The 15,412-nt window shown below is 59.5% G+C and overlaps 1 protein-coding gene and 1 long non-coding RNA gene across 7 annotated transcripts in view; both read left to right on the top strand.

Annotated features, from left to right (window-relative positions):
- The first annotated feature begins 3,084 nt into the window (after positions 1 to 3,084).
- LOC123386845 lies at positions 3,085 to 5,976 on the top strand. The gene is made up of 2 exons (XR_006601288.1): positions 3,085 to 3,718; positions 5,691 to 5,976. It is a non-coding gene; the product is annotated as an uncharacterized LOC123386845 (long non-coding RNA).
- A 1,247-nt stretch (positions 5,977 to 7,223) lies between these two features.
- The window catches only part of TMPRSS6 (transmembrane serine protease 6), a 45,456-nt gene continuing 37,267 nt past the window's right edge, over positions 7,224 to 15,412 (top strand). For 2 of the 6 annotated variants that reach the window (XM_023257463.2, XM_023257464.2), the window contains exons 1-2: positions 8,049 to 8,258; positions 13,976 to 14,172. In XM_023257463.2, coding sequence (XP_023113231.2) covers positions 13,977 to 14,172 — 196 coding nt within the window. In that variant the 5' untranslated portion in view covers positions 8,049 to 8,258; position 13,976. The other 4 variants (XM_023257462.2, XM_045062319.1, XM_023257460.2 and 1 more) reach the window with 4 other exon arrangements.

The following is a 15,412-nucleotide window of genomic DNA, read 5'->3' as shown; positions in this document are numbered from 1 at the left end:
GCTGGAAATCCGCTTTCTTAGTTTAAAGAGGAGATTAGCGGGCCGCCTGGGTGGCTCAGTCAGTTGAGCGACGGACTTCACCTCAGGTCATGATCTCGCGGTTCACGAGTTCGAGCCCCCGAGTCCCGCATGGGGCTCTGTGCCGACAGCTCGGAGCCTGGACCCTGGACCCTGCTTCGGGCTCTGTGTTTCCGTGTCTCTCTCTCTCTCTCTCTCTCTGCCTCTCCCCCACTCACGCTCTATCAAAAATAAATTAAACAAAAACACTAAAAAACTTTTTTAAAGAGGAGATTGGCAAGTGTTGGGAGGCTGTTGAAGACATGCCAGCACCAAACAGTGAGAAAGCAAAAAGATTATAAGAGGAATATCATTTTCACTAATAGGAGTCAGGTTTCTCTTATTCTGTGCCTAGGCACCTTCTGACATGGTCTCATGGGAAAATAAAAATAAAATATCATAAAAATAGGACTAATATGTACATTTAATATAATGTAAAGTAATATAATATAAACTGAATATAATAAATGTAAATAAAGTTATATATATATATATATATATATATATATATATATATAATTTTTTTCCCCTTTCAGTGCCTTTGACTCTGAACAGTTGGACCAGATCACAGATGGCGATATCTGACGTTCACAAAGCTGCACCCATGGCAGACATTGCTAATCAATTGCACCCTCTCATACCAGACATCGCTAACCGATCACAGCTCTCCTTCCCGCGAAGTTTGGGTATGGCTTTAGACTCCGCAGGCAGGTCCCAAATGATCATAGCTGGCACCTGGTGACCTATCTGGACCAGATAATCCCCCTGAGATTCCTTCCACAGTGGAAGGTCTTCTCTTCCCAGGCCCGATTTTCCAGACAGGGATGGAGGCTGGAAAGCGGAGAGGGGCCAATTAGCAGACATGCCCCGGGAACATGCCCAGGGTCCCCACCGTGGTCTGATGAGAGGCTTGAGCTGGCGGTGAGCAGAAATGAGGGGCCACCTTACACCAGGTGGACTGATGGGGCCGAAGCCACCATGTGACATGTCCTGGGTGGGTCAGAGCCTGTGCCTCGGGGGGACGGGGCAAGGAGGAAGCAGCTGGTAGGGGCAGGAAGGGCGAGGCAGAGACAGGCCTGCCTGGGTCAGATCGCAGGGAGAGGAGCGGCACCAGCTGGGAAGCAGGCGGCCGAGAGCCCCGGGAGACCTGTCAGGTGCGGAGTGGGAAGCAGGAGGCGGCCGGGCAGACTGGGGGATCAGAGAAAGGGAGGGAGAGGTGGGCAGGCCTTCCAGCCTCTCAGACCTCCAATTTCTCGAACTATATTTGTTCCTCACCTCCCCAGTCCATCTGGTATCCCTGCTCTCTCCCCGCTTCCCAGATCCCACCCCAAGCAACTTCCAGCGTCCATGGTCACCGAGCAAATTACGGAGGAAACAGTCCATCCTGGGGCGACTACCTACCCCTGCCCTCTCAATTATTGGCATCCTGGATGACTTCAGAAAAGATTAAGAGGCACATTTATTTAGCCACTGCTTACCAAGCGTTACCCTCGTCGCCTGAAAAGACCCAGCAAGGCAGGTGTTTGTCCCCCATTTTGCAGATTAGGAAACTGAGGCTCGGGGAAGTTTAAAAGTTTAAAAGTTCCCGGCAACGGATTAAAAAGTGACAACAGCAGCCCCCTTTGCACGATTGTAATCGTAGTTGAGACCGTCCCCACCCTTGTGAGGCGGCAGCATCGCCTTGAGCTCGGGTCCCTGCTCAGCCTCCTCCTTGGTCCGCCTGTCCCCTGCCACCTGCTTCTCTTAATTCTTCCACGTCCTCGGCCAACTGTATCCCAAACTAGCTGAAGAGTGGCTGAGCTACAGCCCCGTGCAACAGGTCCCTCTCCCTCCCCAATTCAGGAGACTCGTCCAGAAGCTTCCCATGCAGCCCGTTTCCAATAAAGGCTCAGGTTCCACAGAGGAGGGTGTGGCTGTCCCTCTACTCCTCTCTGTGTTCTCCACGGTCGCTCCCCCACCCAGGGCTGGGGACTCCGCAGAAGGACAGTCGCCAGCCTCCTCTCTGTGGCCCAGCGTGTGGCACGAGGCCAGGTGCACAGAGGAAGATGATGCGTCTCCCACCAGCTCCTCCCTCCCTCTGCATCCTGGCTTCCTGGAATTGTAGACGGGGAACCTCTCCCCCCAACCTGTATCTCTCTCCCCACTCAGCACTTCAGGCCTTGCTTTCCCACAGCCCTTCGCCACCCACCCACCCACCCCGCCGGGCCCTGAGATGGGAGCCTCGAGTGTGTCATATCATGGTGGTGGAAAATGTCTCTGAACAAGCCAACCAAGGGGATGTCCCGGCTGTCACAGTGGCCAGGCCCAGGCACCCGTGCTGAGCTAAGTTTAATCAACAACCCAACCGCTTACCCCCCAACCCCCAACAACAGTGGCCTTGAGATAGGAGAACGCAGGGCTGAGGGCCCAGGGTTCCGGCGCCCTCCCCCCAGCCGCCCCACCCCCCCAGCCAAACTCACTGGGGGACGTGTGCCGTCCTCTCAGAACCTCTTGTCCTCCCCTGTGACGCGGAACTCAGAAACTCTGTCATTCCTGTTTCACTGGATGGCTGAGAGACGGGTAAAACGCTAGACGTGCACGCACTTGAGAATCAGTGACAAAAAGCTTGCCTGGGTGAGTGCTAAAGTCCTCCCGGTTCAAATCCTTGCGTCCCTGCGTTCTAGCCGTGTGGCCTTGGGCAAGTCACTGGCCACTCCGTGCCTTGGTCATCTCCGCCCTAAAATGGGCCCAGAGGGGCGCCTGGGTGGCTCAGTCGGTTAAGCGGCCGACTTCGGCTCAGGTCACGATCTCGCGGTCCGTGAGTTCGAGCCCCGCGTCGGGCTCTGTGCTGACAGCTCAGAGCCTGGAGCCTGTTTCGGATTCTGTGTCTCCCTCTCTCTGCCCCTCCCCCGTTCATGCTCTGTCTCTCTCTGTCTCAAAAATAAACATTAAAAAAAATTTTTTTTTAAATAAAAAAAATAAAATGGGCTCAGAATAGTACCTCCTTCTTTCCCTCATGGTGTTGTTGTGGAGATCAAGTGAGTTAATAACACCGTGTGCTTAGCACAGAGGCTCAGGCGTGCTAAGTGCTCAATGAAGGCAGCTCTTGAAGGGACACTAAAGGATCCTCGCAGGCCCTTGTCCCCACCGCTGTCCCTCCCGGCGCCTGCCACAGGGTGTTCATTGAGTGAATGTGCGTATTGCTGGATGGGTGAGAGAAGGAAGGAAGGGAAGGAGGAAAGGACACACAAGGTCCAAGAACCTGAACTTGTATATAAATTGGAACCAACATGGACGGCAGGAAGGACAGAGCCCACAGGCCATCACGGCCACATCTGGGTTGACAGCTGCCCTGATGACACAAGGTATCCAGAGGAGAGAGGCACTCGGAGGGGGCGGGGGACCCGAGCCAGCGCTGGCTGCTTCCTCCAAGGCAGCCAGAAAGCCGCTCCTTGGAGAAGCTTCTATGCCTCCAGCCTTTGGATCTGGGCCCTCAAACTGAACTGCCCGCAGGGGTGGAGCCCTGGCTGTGACAGCATTTTGAGACCAGAAGAAACGTACCCGTATCTGTTGAAACTTGGACTTCTGTGTGCCTTGGAAGTTTTTTATTGCCTGATGGTTTTTAGTCTTAAAAACTTATCTTTGGGCAGAGCCCTGGGAAGAGCACAGGACTGGGAAGCAGGTAAGCTGGGTTCCAGTCCCAGGCCTGCTGGTGACCTCCCCCCACCAGCGTGTTCCGGGAGCCCCCGCCGCCAGGAGGGACCACACAGTGGAGGAGGACAGGCTGGGTGACGCATGAGGAGTTTCCATTCTGTGTCCCCGACTGTGGCCTCAACCCCCAAACCCCTGATCAGAAGCCACTCCCCTGACCTCTGGCTGGGAAAGTGTCAAGGGGCCAGGCCGGGACCTGCTGAGTCCTCCTCTAACTGTGCCTGCACACAGAGGCCAGAGGCCAGAGGCCAGGACCCAGAGCTGGGACAGAAGGGGTGAGGGGCCCCAAGAGGGAGGGACACAGACCCAGAAGGGGGGTGGTCACTGGGGGAATCTGACATCAGGGGGTCCTGGGGTCGAATCCCAGCACTTCCCGGCTGTGTGATGTTGACAAGTGACATCTGCACTTTCTCACCTGCAAACTGGAGTGAAATGGTCATTTTTCTTCTGGGGGGGAGGGGATGAGGCCAGCCTATGTCTGGTTAACTGTATCACAAAGTCACAGAGTCTTTTTTTTTAAATTTTTTTTTAACATTTCTTCATCTTTGAGAGACAGAGCATGAGCAGGGGAGGGGCAGAGAGAGGGAGACACAGAATCTGAAGCGGGCTGCAGGCTCTGAGCCGTCAGCACGGAGCCCGACGCGGGGCTCGAACTCACGGACCGCGAGATCATGACCTGAGCCGGAGTCGGACGCTTAACCTACGGAGCCACCCGGGCGCCCCACAAAATCGCAGAGCCTTAGGGCCTCCATAAGGGTACCGGAAACCCTTATGAGCCTCGAATCCCTCTATAGGCGAGGGAAGTAGGGTCACTGAGGCAGTGATTCCTGTGAGGTCTCACACTTGAGTCGATGACAGGCCATCCTGACGGATTCTCATTCCTAAGGAGTGTCCCTACGTGCTGCCGAGGGCCTCGTTCTCTGCCTGCTGCTGAGAGAACAGTCTGGCATCTGTCGCACTGTCTGTCTTCCCCCGGCTGAGCTGCGCCCCTCAGGGACCGGGACTGAGCCTTGTTTGTTTCTGCGGCCCTGGGGCCCAGCACAGGCCGGCACCCTGTTGGTGCTGACACCCGTGTAATGAAGTGGCCTCCGGGGCCCCTACCGGGGCAGCCCCTAAAGGCTTGGTCAAGGCAACTGGAAAGATGTGCGCAGCTCACAGAGCTTCCTTTCCTCCCAGCCGTGAGACGGCTCCCAGAGGCCACAAGGAGGGGGAAGTGACAGGTTACATCTGTGTTTGTGAGGGGGCAGACCAAGGCAGGGGTAGCAGCTCAGGCGTGCAGAGGGAACGTGCTTCTGAAGCAGGGAGGGCGCCCGGGGGGCTCCGTCAGTTCAGCGTCCGACTCCAGCTCAGGTCATGATCTCGAGGTCCGCGGGTTCGAGCCCCGCGTCGGGCTCCGTGCTGACGGCTCGGAGCCTGGAGCCCGCTTCGGAGTCTGTGTCTCCCCCTCTCTCTGCCCCTCCCCTGCTCACGCTCTGCCTCTCTCTCAAAAGTAAAATAAAAGAAATTTTTTTTTAATTAAAAAAAAAAAGATGGGGCGCCTGGGTGGCGCAGTCGGTTAAGCGTCCGACTTCAGCCAGGTCACCATCTCGTGGTCCGTGAGTTCGAGCCCTGCGTCAGGCTCTGGGCTGATGGCTCGGAGCCTGGAGCCTGTTTCCGATTCTGTGTCTCCCTCTCTCTCTGCCCCTCCCCCGTTCATGCTCTCTCTCTGTCCCAAAAATAAATAAACGTTGAAAAAAAAATTAAAAAAAAAAAAAAAGAAAAAGAAGCGACTTGAGGACTCAGGGTCACTTAGACCTTTGGAACAGTAGTCTGCGGCATTGCCAATAAACAGCCTGTTCCCACCCCTCTCCCCCTGCCCGGGAGGGGTTGACCTTGCGTCCCCTAAAAGATATGTCGCAGTCCGAACTCCTGATAGCTATGAATGTGACCTTCTTTGGAGACAGGGCTCTTCACAGATGTACATCAGATGAGGTCATCAGGTGGGTCCTAATCCAGCACGCCTGGTGTCCTTCTAAGAGAGGAGGGATCCAGAGACAGACACATGACATGCGACAATGGAGGCGGAGATTGAATGAATTCCAAGGATGGCCAACAACCTCTAACGCTGGGAAGAGGCAGGAAGCATCCTCCCTTAGAGCCTTCGGAGGGAGCTTAGTCCTGCCGACACCTTGATCACGAACTTCTAGCCTCCCGAGCGGTGAGAGAATAAATTTCTGTCATTCCACACCACTCCATCGGCTGTACCTTATTAGGACAGTTCTAGAAAACGAAGACACCGCCTTGGAGCCTAGGGGAGCTCGGTCCTCCCCATCGCCTGTCTAGACAGCATCTGGGTGGCACACAAGGGGCCCGCCCCCGCGGCCCCCACCGCAGCCCCTGGACCTCAGAAATGCCAAGGGTTGCTAGCCATGCCCAAAAGCTAGGACAAGGCAGGGAAGGAATCTTCCCTAGAGCCTCCAGAGCGAACCTAGACCTCTGACGCTTGATCTTGACCTCCAGAACCGTGACAGAATGCATTTCTGTTGTTTCCAGCCCCGGGGACGGTAATTCTTCGTGGCAGCCCAGAAAAATGACACCGCTCCCATCAAAGGGATCAGGCCAGAGTCCCTGAGATGGGCGGTGGGACCCGGGGCAAGTCAGCCTCTCGTCCCCGGAACCTCAGTCTCCTCCTCAGCTGAGCAGAGTCACGGATTCCCACTCCCAAGCCTGGACTTGAGGCATTACCGGGAGGGGCCCAGCTCGCGGCCCAGAGCTCAAAACACCCACCGGATGTGATGGATCAAGCCTGCTGTGTCCCTTGGCCTCCAAGCCTCACTGGCCAGGCCTCCAGGTGGCTTCTCTGTCCCTAGAGACCAAGGGGACCCAGTGTGAACGTGAAATGCAGATACCCTGGGAACACTGAGGCTCTTATCCCGTCTGTGTGGGAATGTGTCCCCCTGCCACGGGACAAGGGTGTCCAGGGCACATGGCTGCCCTGTGGACCGAGAGGACTCCGGGGCAGCCTGTCCCCCGCCCGTGGTGGCTCTCTGAGCTCTTGGGGACTTGACATCCTTGCACTTTTGCTTTCAAACGCCCTGCTCAGCAATTTGCTGCCCCCCCCCCCCCCGCCCCGCAGTCCCAGCCCCTTCCCCCGGGCTGTGGCCAATCAATGGCCGTGTGGCCGCCAAGTACAGAGGGTGCCGATTGAACAAGGCCTGGTTTTCAGACCGTCCGGCTACGGTCTGGGGCCACCTTGCCTTCTGAACGACAGGATGCGGCTCAGACTCAAGTCTCAGTCTCTCCGCCCCGCGCCTGCCCGAGAACCCCCTTCCCCTCGGAAAGTTTGCAGCAGTGGGGGGGGGGGCGGGGGCCGGGAGGAGGGGAAGAGGGGAGGCTGGAGGGAGGAGGGAAGATTTCCCGGGGGCTGCGGTGACAGGAGGTGGGGCAAGGCTGGGGGCTTCAGTCCCAGGGTCCCGGCGGGGGCAGGGAAGGTGCCCCCCACCCCCTTCCCAGCCAGAGTCCCCAGCCAGCCCCCTGCAGCCAGTGCGCGGTGTAGAGCTGTGCCCTTCACCCCGACCCTCCTCACTCACACCTCCCCCTCCTTGCGACACGGCTTCTTCGGACTCCACTCGGGTCAGCCCCTCCGCGTCTGCCTGGCCATCGTGACTTCAGTGTTAAGGGCCACATCACACAACACACACATCACAAAGCAGGTGAGATGAATTGCGATAAGTTGTTGTTTAACCCAATACAGCCGGCGTGTAATCAATGTGGAAACTTCTCACTGAGGTGTCGGACATTCTTTGTTCGCCCTGAGGCTTGGATCTCGCCACAAGCGCGTCTCAGGTCGGACTGGCCGCACCTCAGGGGCTCAGGGGCCCCCTGTGGCCAGTGGCCGCCTTAATGGAGAGCACCCCTCTATAGAATCAGGGAGGAGTTGAAATCACGTCCAGCTGAACAGAAAGTAGCATCAGACCCCGCTTTCCCCCTTTCTGTCCCCGGACCACAGGGGCCCAGCCTCCTGCTCTCTCCCGGGCCACTGGCTCCTCCGGGGTCCCCAGTCTAGGTAAGGAGACCCGCACGAGCCCCTGCCCCCGCCGCCCGGGCCTCTGCACAGCCCCCCATCCTCAGTCCCTCCCTCCCCCCCAACCTCATGCTCTAGGGGACCGGGGGCTGTAACCAGGCAGGAACGTCACCAGGCAACAGGCCTCAGGGGAGAGCTCGGATCTCCTGCACCTGCCCGCCAGCCTCCGGGGTGCCCACGGGGCGGGGTGGGGTGGGGCGGGCACTGCCTGTCTCCTGCCTCCGGCCTGTTTACCTGGGCTCAGTCACCGTGCTGACCTGAACCCGGCAGAAGGCCCATGGAGCCTGGGGCCACAGGCCACAGGGGACAAGGGCCAGACAGCCCGGCCATGGCTCTGGGCCATTGATCCAGCCCAGGCTGGCTGGTGGGGGCAGGGAGACCTTGGCCTGGACAAACAGAGGCTCTGGGGCCTGCGTGCAGGCCCGGCACCCACCTGCCACTCCCAGAGGTAAGCGGGGGCCTCCAGGACGGGGGACCAGGATCTAAGAATGGCCCGGTGACAGTGTCCGTTCTGAGAGCCAGGCCTGGCTCTCTGGGGCTGGAGCCTCCGGCCCTGCTCTGAGAACAGGTCTTCAGGGCCCCGTCGGCCAGACAGCGACTGGGTAAGCAGAGGGCGAGGGGTCCCCAGAGCCGGGGTTGGGGCGAGACGGGGCGGCGTGAGGCCAGGTATATGGGCAGGCACGGGGGCAGTGGGGACACTGTGGGCTCCGGGGGCTGGGAGGCCTGGGTTCCGGTGGGGCCGGTGGACCCTGGGCCAGGGACTGGGCGGAGGAGGGGCCCCGTTTGCCAGGCCGAGCTCCCCACCCACACTCCACAACACTGGATGTGCCCTCCTCCCTACCTACGCACCCACCTGGGCTCTCGGGTGTGGGAGACGGGCCCCAAGCCTCACGCTGCGCCGAACAGGGGACCCTTAGGTCCCAGGCCCGGAGCTGCGTGCAGCCGGCTCTGCGTGTGCGTGCGCGTGTGTGAAATTTGAGGAATGCACCCCTGAGTTCGTGTGTCACAGACGGATGTGTGTGTACCTGAGCGTGTGTCTGCCTGTGTGATCTGTGTGTGGGTTTATCACATATTTATACCGTATTCGCGTGTGTGTGGAGGGGACTTTCACGCGCTCCCCCCCCCCTCGGGCGCACGCCACGTGGCTCGTAGCAGGGATCTGCTCCAGGCCCGGGTCCTCCTCGCTGGAAGGTGCCTTCCATGGCTCTAGATGAGATTTCTGGTCTGTTCCTCCCCACTCTGCCCTGCGGTGGCTCAGTGACCTTGGGCAAGTCGTTTTCTCTCCCCGTACCTCGTTTCCCAACTATTAGATAGAGATAACAAAGCAGAACATCCCAGGCTGCTGGAGGCTGAGATACAATGTGATTCCCAACATTGTCCAGTAAAGGGCTGGCAGGCAGGGGGGGGGTGGCCCGGCCCTGCCCCTCCGCCTCCCCGGGGAGCTCAGCTTCCGGTGGGCCGACTCAGGACGCTCCGAGGGTCAGGGAGAGCTGGAGGGCAGAGGGGCAGGGGCCAGGGAAGGGGCCAGGTGCTCAGATCAGAGAAGAAGCCGGTGTCAGTTGGGGCACACCCAGCCCTCCTTCCAGGGGCTCACCCTCAGGGGACAGAGAATGTCCCAAGGTGAACTGCGCGTTGATGGGGGAGGCCTGGGATGCTCCAGAGAAGCAGCCACCCCTCCTGAGGCACCCTGGGAGAACTGCCAAGAGGAGGTGGGAGGCGCGCAGGGGTCAGCTGGGAGCGGGCCAAGTCAGCGGAGGGCAGCCCAGGCAGAGGGAAAGCCAGGTGACGAGCAAGAACTTTCAGGGTTCCCGAAATGACCCGCGTGACGCTTTTCACGCGGAGCGAGCTCAGGGCCCTTGACCTGTATACCTCTCGTAGCATCTTCATTGTTAGAATTGATGGCCGAGAAGTCCAGCGTCAAGGGGAAAAAGAAAGCAGAGAGAAAGGAAGGCAGGAGAAGTCGGCCGGGCCACGCGTGCCCAAAGCGCCCTCCAGCTATCGGGAAGGAGCTGGGATCCCAGCATTCCCTCGCTGGACGACAATTACTGGGGGTCGAGCCCTGCCCTGGGAGCAGGGCACACAGCGGTGGGCAGAATAAAGCCCCTGTCCCGGTGCCGCTTTCAGCCAGAGAGGAGACAGACAAAGGACACTCAGCATCGTGCAGAAGGGCTGTGAAGAAATTCGAGCAAAAGACCTGGAGGGAGAGGAGCAGGCCTTGGGGCGAACTGAAGGAAAAGCGTTCCTGGCAGAGGAAACAGCATGTGCAAAGGCCCTGAGGTGCCGCGTGCTTGATAGTGGAAGGTCTGGCAAGGAGCTGGGTGTGGCTGCAGCAGAGGGTGGGAGAGGACAGAAAGACACTCCAGGGCCGTGTCCCATAGGCTCTTGTGGGCTGTGATCTGGGCTTCGGGCTCCGCTCTAGGTGGAGGAGAGCGATGTGAGGCCCACGAGCGGGGCCCACGGTGAAAAGCCCGCTCTGGCGGTTGTGTGGGAATTCGCTAGTGGCGGTGACCACACAGCCGGCTACTGCAGGAGTCGAGGTGACGGATGATACTGACCTGGATGACGGTGGGAGCCCTAGAGGTTCCAGGAAGGGGTCGGGTTCTGGAAGCAGCTGGAGGGTAGAACCACAGACCCTTCTGATGGACTGAACCCTGGAAGCAACCAGGGAGGGGGGCACTGTATCATAGTAAAAGACAGGAGTCGTGGGTCATCTTCCCAGCTGTCACTTGTCACACCTGCCCACCTCCTGCTGGGCTGTCAGCCCCAAGAGGACGGGAGACAGGGCTCATATTCACCAGCGCGTGTCCCCCCCCCCCTTCCCCGTGCCCAGTGCAAAGCCCGACACCAAGCAGGTGCCTGACAAAAATGGAGTGGTTCGGGGGCACCTGGGTGGCCCAGTCGGTTAAGCGTCCGACTTCGGCTCAGGTCACGATCTCGCGGTTTGTGAGTTCGACCCCCGCGTCGGGCTCTGTGCTGACAGTTTGGAGCCTGGAGCCTGCTTCCGATTCTGTGTCCCCCTCTCTCTCTGCCCCTCCCCAGCTCACGCTCTGTCTCTCAAAAAATGAATACACGTTAAAAAATTTCTTTTGTTTTATTTTTTTTTTAATTTTTTTTTTCAATGTTTATTTATTTTTGGGACAGAGAGAAACAGAGCATGTCTGGCCATCAGCCCAGAGCCTGACGCGGGGCTTGAACTCACGGACCGCGAGATCGTGACCTGGCTGAAGTCGGACGCTTAACCGACTGCGCCACCCAGGCGCCCCAAAATTTCTTTTGTTTTAAATGCAGTTGTTCAGGGGGACACGGCAGGCAAGCCCCAGGTTCCGCCTCCTGGAGGCAGCAAGGTGTAGGAGAGAGCACTGTACCAGAGGTCTGGAGACCTGGGGGCCCTCGCCATTCGTTCTCTCATTCACGTAGCAGGGCCTGTGGGTTCTGTGGGGAAGCAGGGGTGAGGAGGACGCAGGCCTGTCTCTCCTGTGGGGGGAAGAGATGAAGCCAAAAGCCAGGCATCCTGGGGATCTGACCGCCCAGGAGAGGAGGCGGCCTACTACCTAGGGCCTGGGGACCCATCGCCAGGCTGGTGGCCTTGCACGGGGCCTTTAGGGATCCCTGCAGTCCTCAGACGGAGGGCGTGGCTGCACAAAGGTGTGGCTTTGTGGGCCTGCGGGGTGATGTGCGGGATGGGAGTTAGGGCTACGGGAGAAGGTGGGCAGCAGCCTGGCCATGGAGGGTCTTGGGCGCTACAGCAATGGTTCGGAGGTGGCCACGAGGGCGTTCTGAGCAGGCGAGCGGTTGGAGGTGGGCAGGGAGTGCTGCCCGGTGACAGTGTGATGGCACGTTGGAGGAGACAGGAGATGGGGACCCCAGGGAGGAGTCCTCCCAGGGAGGAGTCTGCCCCAGGAGCCCAGGTGGGAGGCGATGGGGAGGTCCCGATGAATTGCCCCCCCCCCCCCCCGTCAACTTGGGCTGGATCCAACTTGGGCCGATCTTACCTTGGGTTTCTGCCCAGTGGCTTTGCTAATACTGGGCTCCTCTGTGATGCTCACTGTCCCCCCCCCCCCAGATGCGAGTGAGGGACACTTAGGAAGAAGATGAAATCCGTGAAGGTCTGGTCTCGGGGGTGGGGAGAAGGGAGGGGAGGCCTGCTGAGCATCCCACCCTGGACTGCTCCCCTAGGCGCCTCCCCTAGTAGACCTCTGACCTTCTCCGGGCCTCGTCTCCCCCCCGCCTCGGTACCCCGATGATGCGTGAGCCAGCAGAGCATAGGGGTCGGGGCACTACTCTGCTTGGGTTTACAGTCTGGTTCTGTTGCTCTAACCAACTGTGAGACCCCAGCCAAGCCGCTCAACCTCACCTCTGTGCCCCCAAGTCCCCATGGCGGTGCGAGGAATCCCGCAATAGCTCCTTGGTGATCCAGGCTCAAGAGTATATAACCAGGGGTGCGGCCGCCTCTGGCAGAAGCGGTGGACCTGGGCTGAGAGAGGACCTGGGCTCTCCTCGAACCAGCCTGTCGGGACGGCCAGTTTGTCACCAGGGTTGCTGCGGACGCTTTGGGAGGTGGGCGAGGCTGCCCCGACCTTCGCAGGATGTGCACCGGCCATCCTCGGCTGCGGCCCCGTGGGTACTGATGGCTTCTGGAAGAGCCTCAGCCTGGCTGAGGGTTGCCAACAGTCCCTCCTCCCTTGCACTCCGGGGGGAGGGGACACTGTAAGGGTCACTGTGGCTGGGAGACAGAGACTTAACGCCAAGAGGAGCAACGGGGAGCAGGGACGCAGGGAGGAGGGCCAGGAGGCCCCTTGGATCCAGCTGGGAGAGCTTCGAGCTTCGCTGGGGAGCCCCATTTTTCAGAAAACCCACTGTATGAAAACCTAAGACGCAGTCCCAAGGAAAGCCCTCCCACCCCCTCACCCCCACATACACAACTGGGGGTGTATTTTAAAGCCACAGTGGCATTTATGGATGCAGTGAGACACTTCTCGAGGGTCTAGCATCCTGACCCTGCCGGTGGGTGGATGGCTAAAGGGCCTTCCCCGAAAAGCCCAATAACGCCCAGAAGTTTCCTTGGGGGGTTCCGAAGATACAGCCGCAGACCCAGGGCACTGAGAGCGGCAACATCCGGTTGTTATGAAGTCATGATCTGTTAATGAACAGCTCATTTACAGGAAGCAGCCCAGGGTCCTGGCAGGAGCAGGGAGACAGAACCCCCCCCCCCCCCTCACACCCCGGGCTCGATCCCCACCTTCCTGCTGTGTGACCCTGGGCCAGTGTGGCTTAGCCTTTAGGGCGTCGGGTTTTTCATCTGTAAAATGGGGCTGATCGTGAGTGACAGATCCTCAAACCGCATTGGGAAGTTGAGCCTAGGAAAATCCCGGACTGAGCTGTGGCTGTAACGCTCTGGCCGTCGGTTTCCTCCTCTGCCCAATGGGTGCGGAACCTCGAACGGTGTTTGGAGGTTTGAGGCAGACACGTAAAGTGTCCACACAGCGTGGGCCCGAGGAAGGGGAACGCAGAGGGACAACGAGCCCCACGCCCCTGGGTGAGCGGATGAAATGAAAAGTGTTCCCGAGACGCTCGATGAATTTTAGTTTGTGCCTCCTCTGGCCCGAAGACACTCTCGGCTGGAGTGGGTGGGGGGAGACCAGAGGGGACGCACTTCTGGAAGGGCAGGGGTCTGGCCCAGCATTATACTGGCTCAGGGGCTGCCGGGGGAGGGTTCACGTGAATGGAAGGCAGCGGTATTTCGGGACGCTGTGCCACAGAGAACCGAGAGGAAGGAAATCGCTTGAGCGGACAGAAGGCCAAGGGCTCGAGGAGCTGGTTGATAGAAATTTGCACTCCGGGCTCTCCGGCTGCGGGTACCATCGCGGGGCGGTGGGGGGCTTGGGAACCGAAGCCCCTCTCTGTCCTCGGACCACAGGGAGGCCGGTGCGGCTGCAAAGGTGGCATTTCCAGAGCCCGACTGAGTCCAGCTCCGCTTGCCCTCTGGAGCGAGCGGCCCCAAGACCCTAGGAGGTGGCTCGTGCCCTCTCTCAATCACCGCCTTCCAGAGTCGCGGACTTCCCATCCCAAAGGCACGGCTGCTGTCTTCCGTGCACCCTTGGTATTCGGCAAAAGCTCCTTTGCCGACGCCGGGTCGTTTCCAACCCGGGTCTGTTTCTCCACCAGGATGCCCACGGCCGAGGCCCCCCAGGCAGCTGGCGGACAGGGCGATGGAGGTGATGGCGAGGAGGCAGAGCCGGAGGGGATGTTCAAGGCCCCCAAGGACTCCAAGAGAAAAGTCCGGGACTACCTCCGCCTGGCGCCCCTGTGGCTGGCCCTTGTCGTGCTGGCCTCGGTGGGGGTCCTGCTCTGGTATTTCCTAGGTAACCTGTGGGCCCGTCCGGGAGAGGCGCCTGGGGAGGACTTGGGATGGCCGTCGGGGGCGTACCAGGAGAGACCGGAAGTCCAGGCTCGGGGAATGCGGAGTTCACTGCGTGAACTTGGCCAAGGCACTTCTTCTCTGAGTCTTTCTGCCGTCGCGTGAGATGAGAGAGCTCCTTGCACCTATGTTCTAGGTCCCGGGCTCAGGTCAAGGGCAAGTTCCTTGCTGGAGTCAAGCGCCCCCAGCTCCCTCCAGCGGGGGAAGGCGTATTCTCACAGCACCCAATTCCCGTGAACCGACAAGCAGGAGTGTAAACATTGCCTCCACTTGCCTGAAGCCCTCCTGGGTTGCCCCTGGGCTCAGAGCCAGTTGGCTCTGCGGGAGGAGGCCCAGCGGCACGGGAGGTACCTGGCACCTGGGGTGGGGACCACAGCTCTGTCGCCTCTGGGTCTCCAGGACCCAGCATGAGTGGGGATGAAGGGGAGGGAGACACAGGACTCAGACGCCCGGGGGAGTGTCCCTGCACAGAGATGGCTTTCACGCCCCAGCTCGGGCACGCTTACAATTCAACACACGGGGAAGGGGGATCTGGAGTGTCCAGAGCAGGCGGCCAGGGGACGCTGGCCTTGGCCTGAAGTTTGGCCTCCCCCTCTGGTATCACAGCCCTCAACTGGTCCCCGGGAGACCCAGGAGCAACGGGCCCATGTTCTTGGGTCCATCTGTCTATCCTTCCATTCATTCATTCATTCATTCATTCATCCACTCACTCCCTTATTCAGTACCAAGCACTTTCTGTGCCCCAGGCTCTGTGCCAGGCTCTGAAGATAGCCCCCTGCCCTCACCAGGAAGCACGCCATGGGCTAGGACAGAGGAAGGTGAGCGGCCAAGGAACCAGAGTGGAGACAATGCACCTTGCCCAAGCGATCAGAGACTTCCCACAAACACTCCGCGGAAGTTAGATAGTCCCCTTACTGGCTAAGTCTCATGGTGAATGTCAGGCCCTGTGAAGGGAACGGGGACCCACTATGGAGCAGGCATCAGAGACATCAGCCTAGGCCCAGCTCCAGTGGGCGTCGGGGTAGGGATTGTCTGGAGCCGACCCCTGGGCCATGCTGTTAGGAAGCCTAGGCCTGATGCACCTGCTGGCCATGACTTAGACTGTGAATCCGCTCAGAGCCAAGCGATGCGGGCAGGCCGGGGGGTGGGGGGGGGTGGGGGTGGAAGCTGTGTGCATTTCACCC

This window comes from Felis catus, chromosome B4 (assembly GCF_018350175.1).
Source record: "Felis catus isolate Fca126 chromosome B4, F.catus_Fca126_mat1.0, whole genome shotgun sequence".
In the NCBI taxonomy this organism is placed as follows: Eukaryota; Metazoa; Chordata; class Mammalia; order Carnivora; family Felidae; genus Felis; species Felis catus.
Note: the sequence above shows the minus strand (reverse complement) of the source record. Positions and strands in the feature narration are given on the sequence as shown.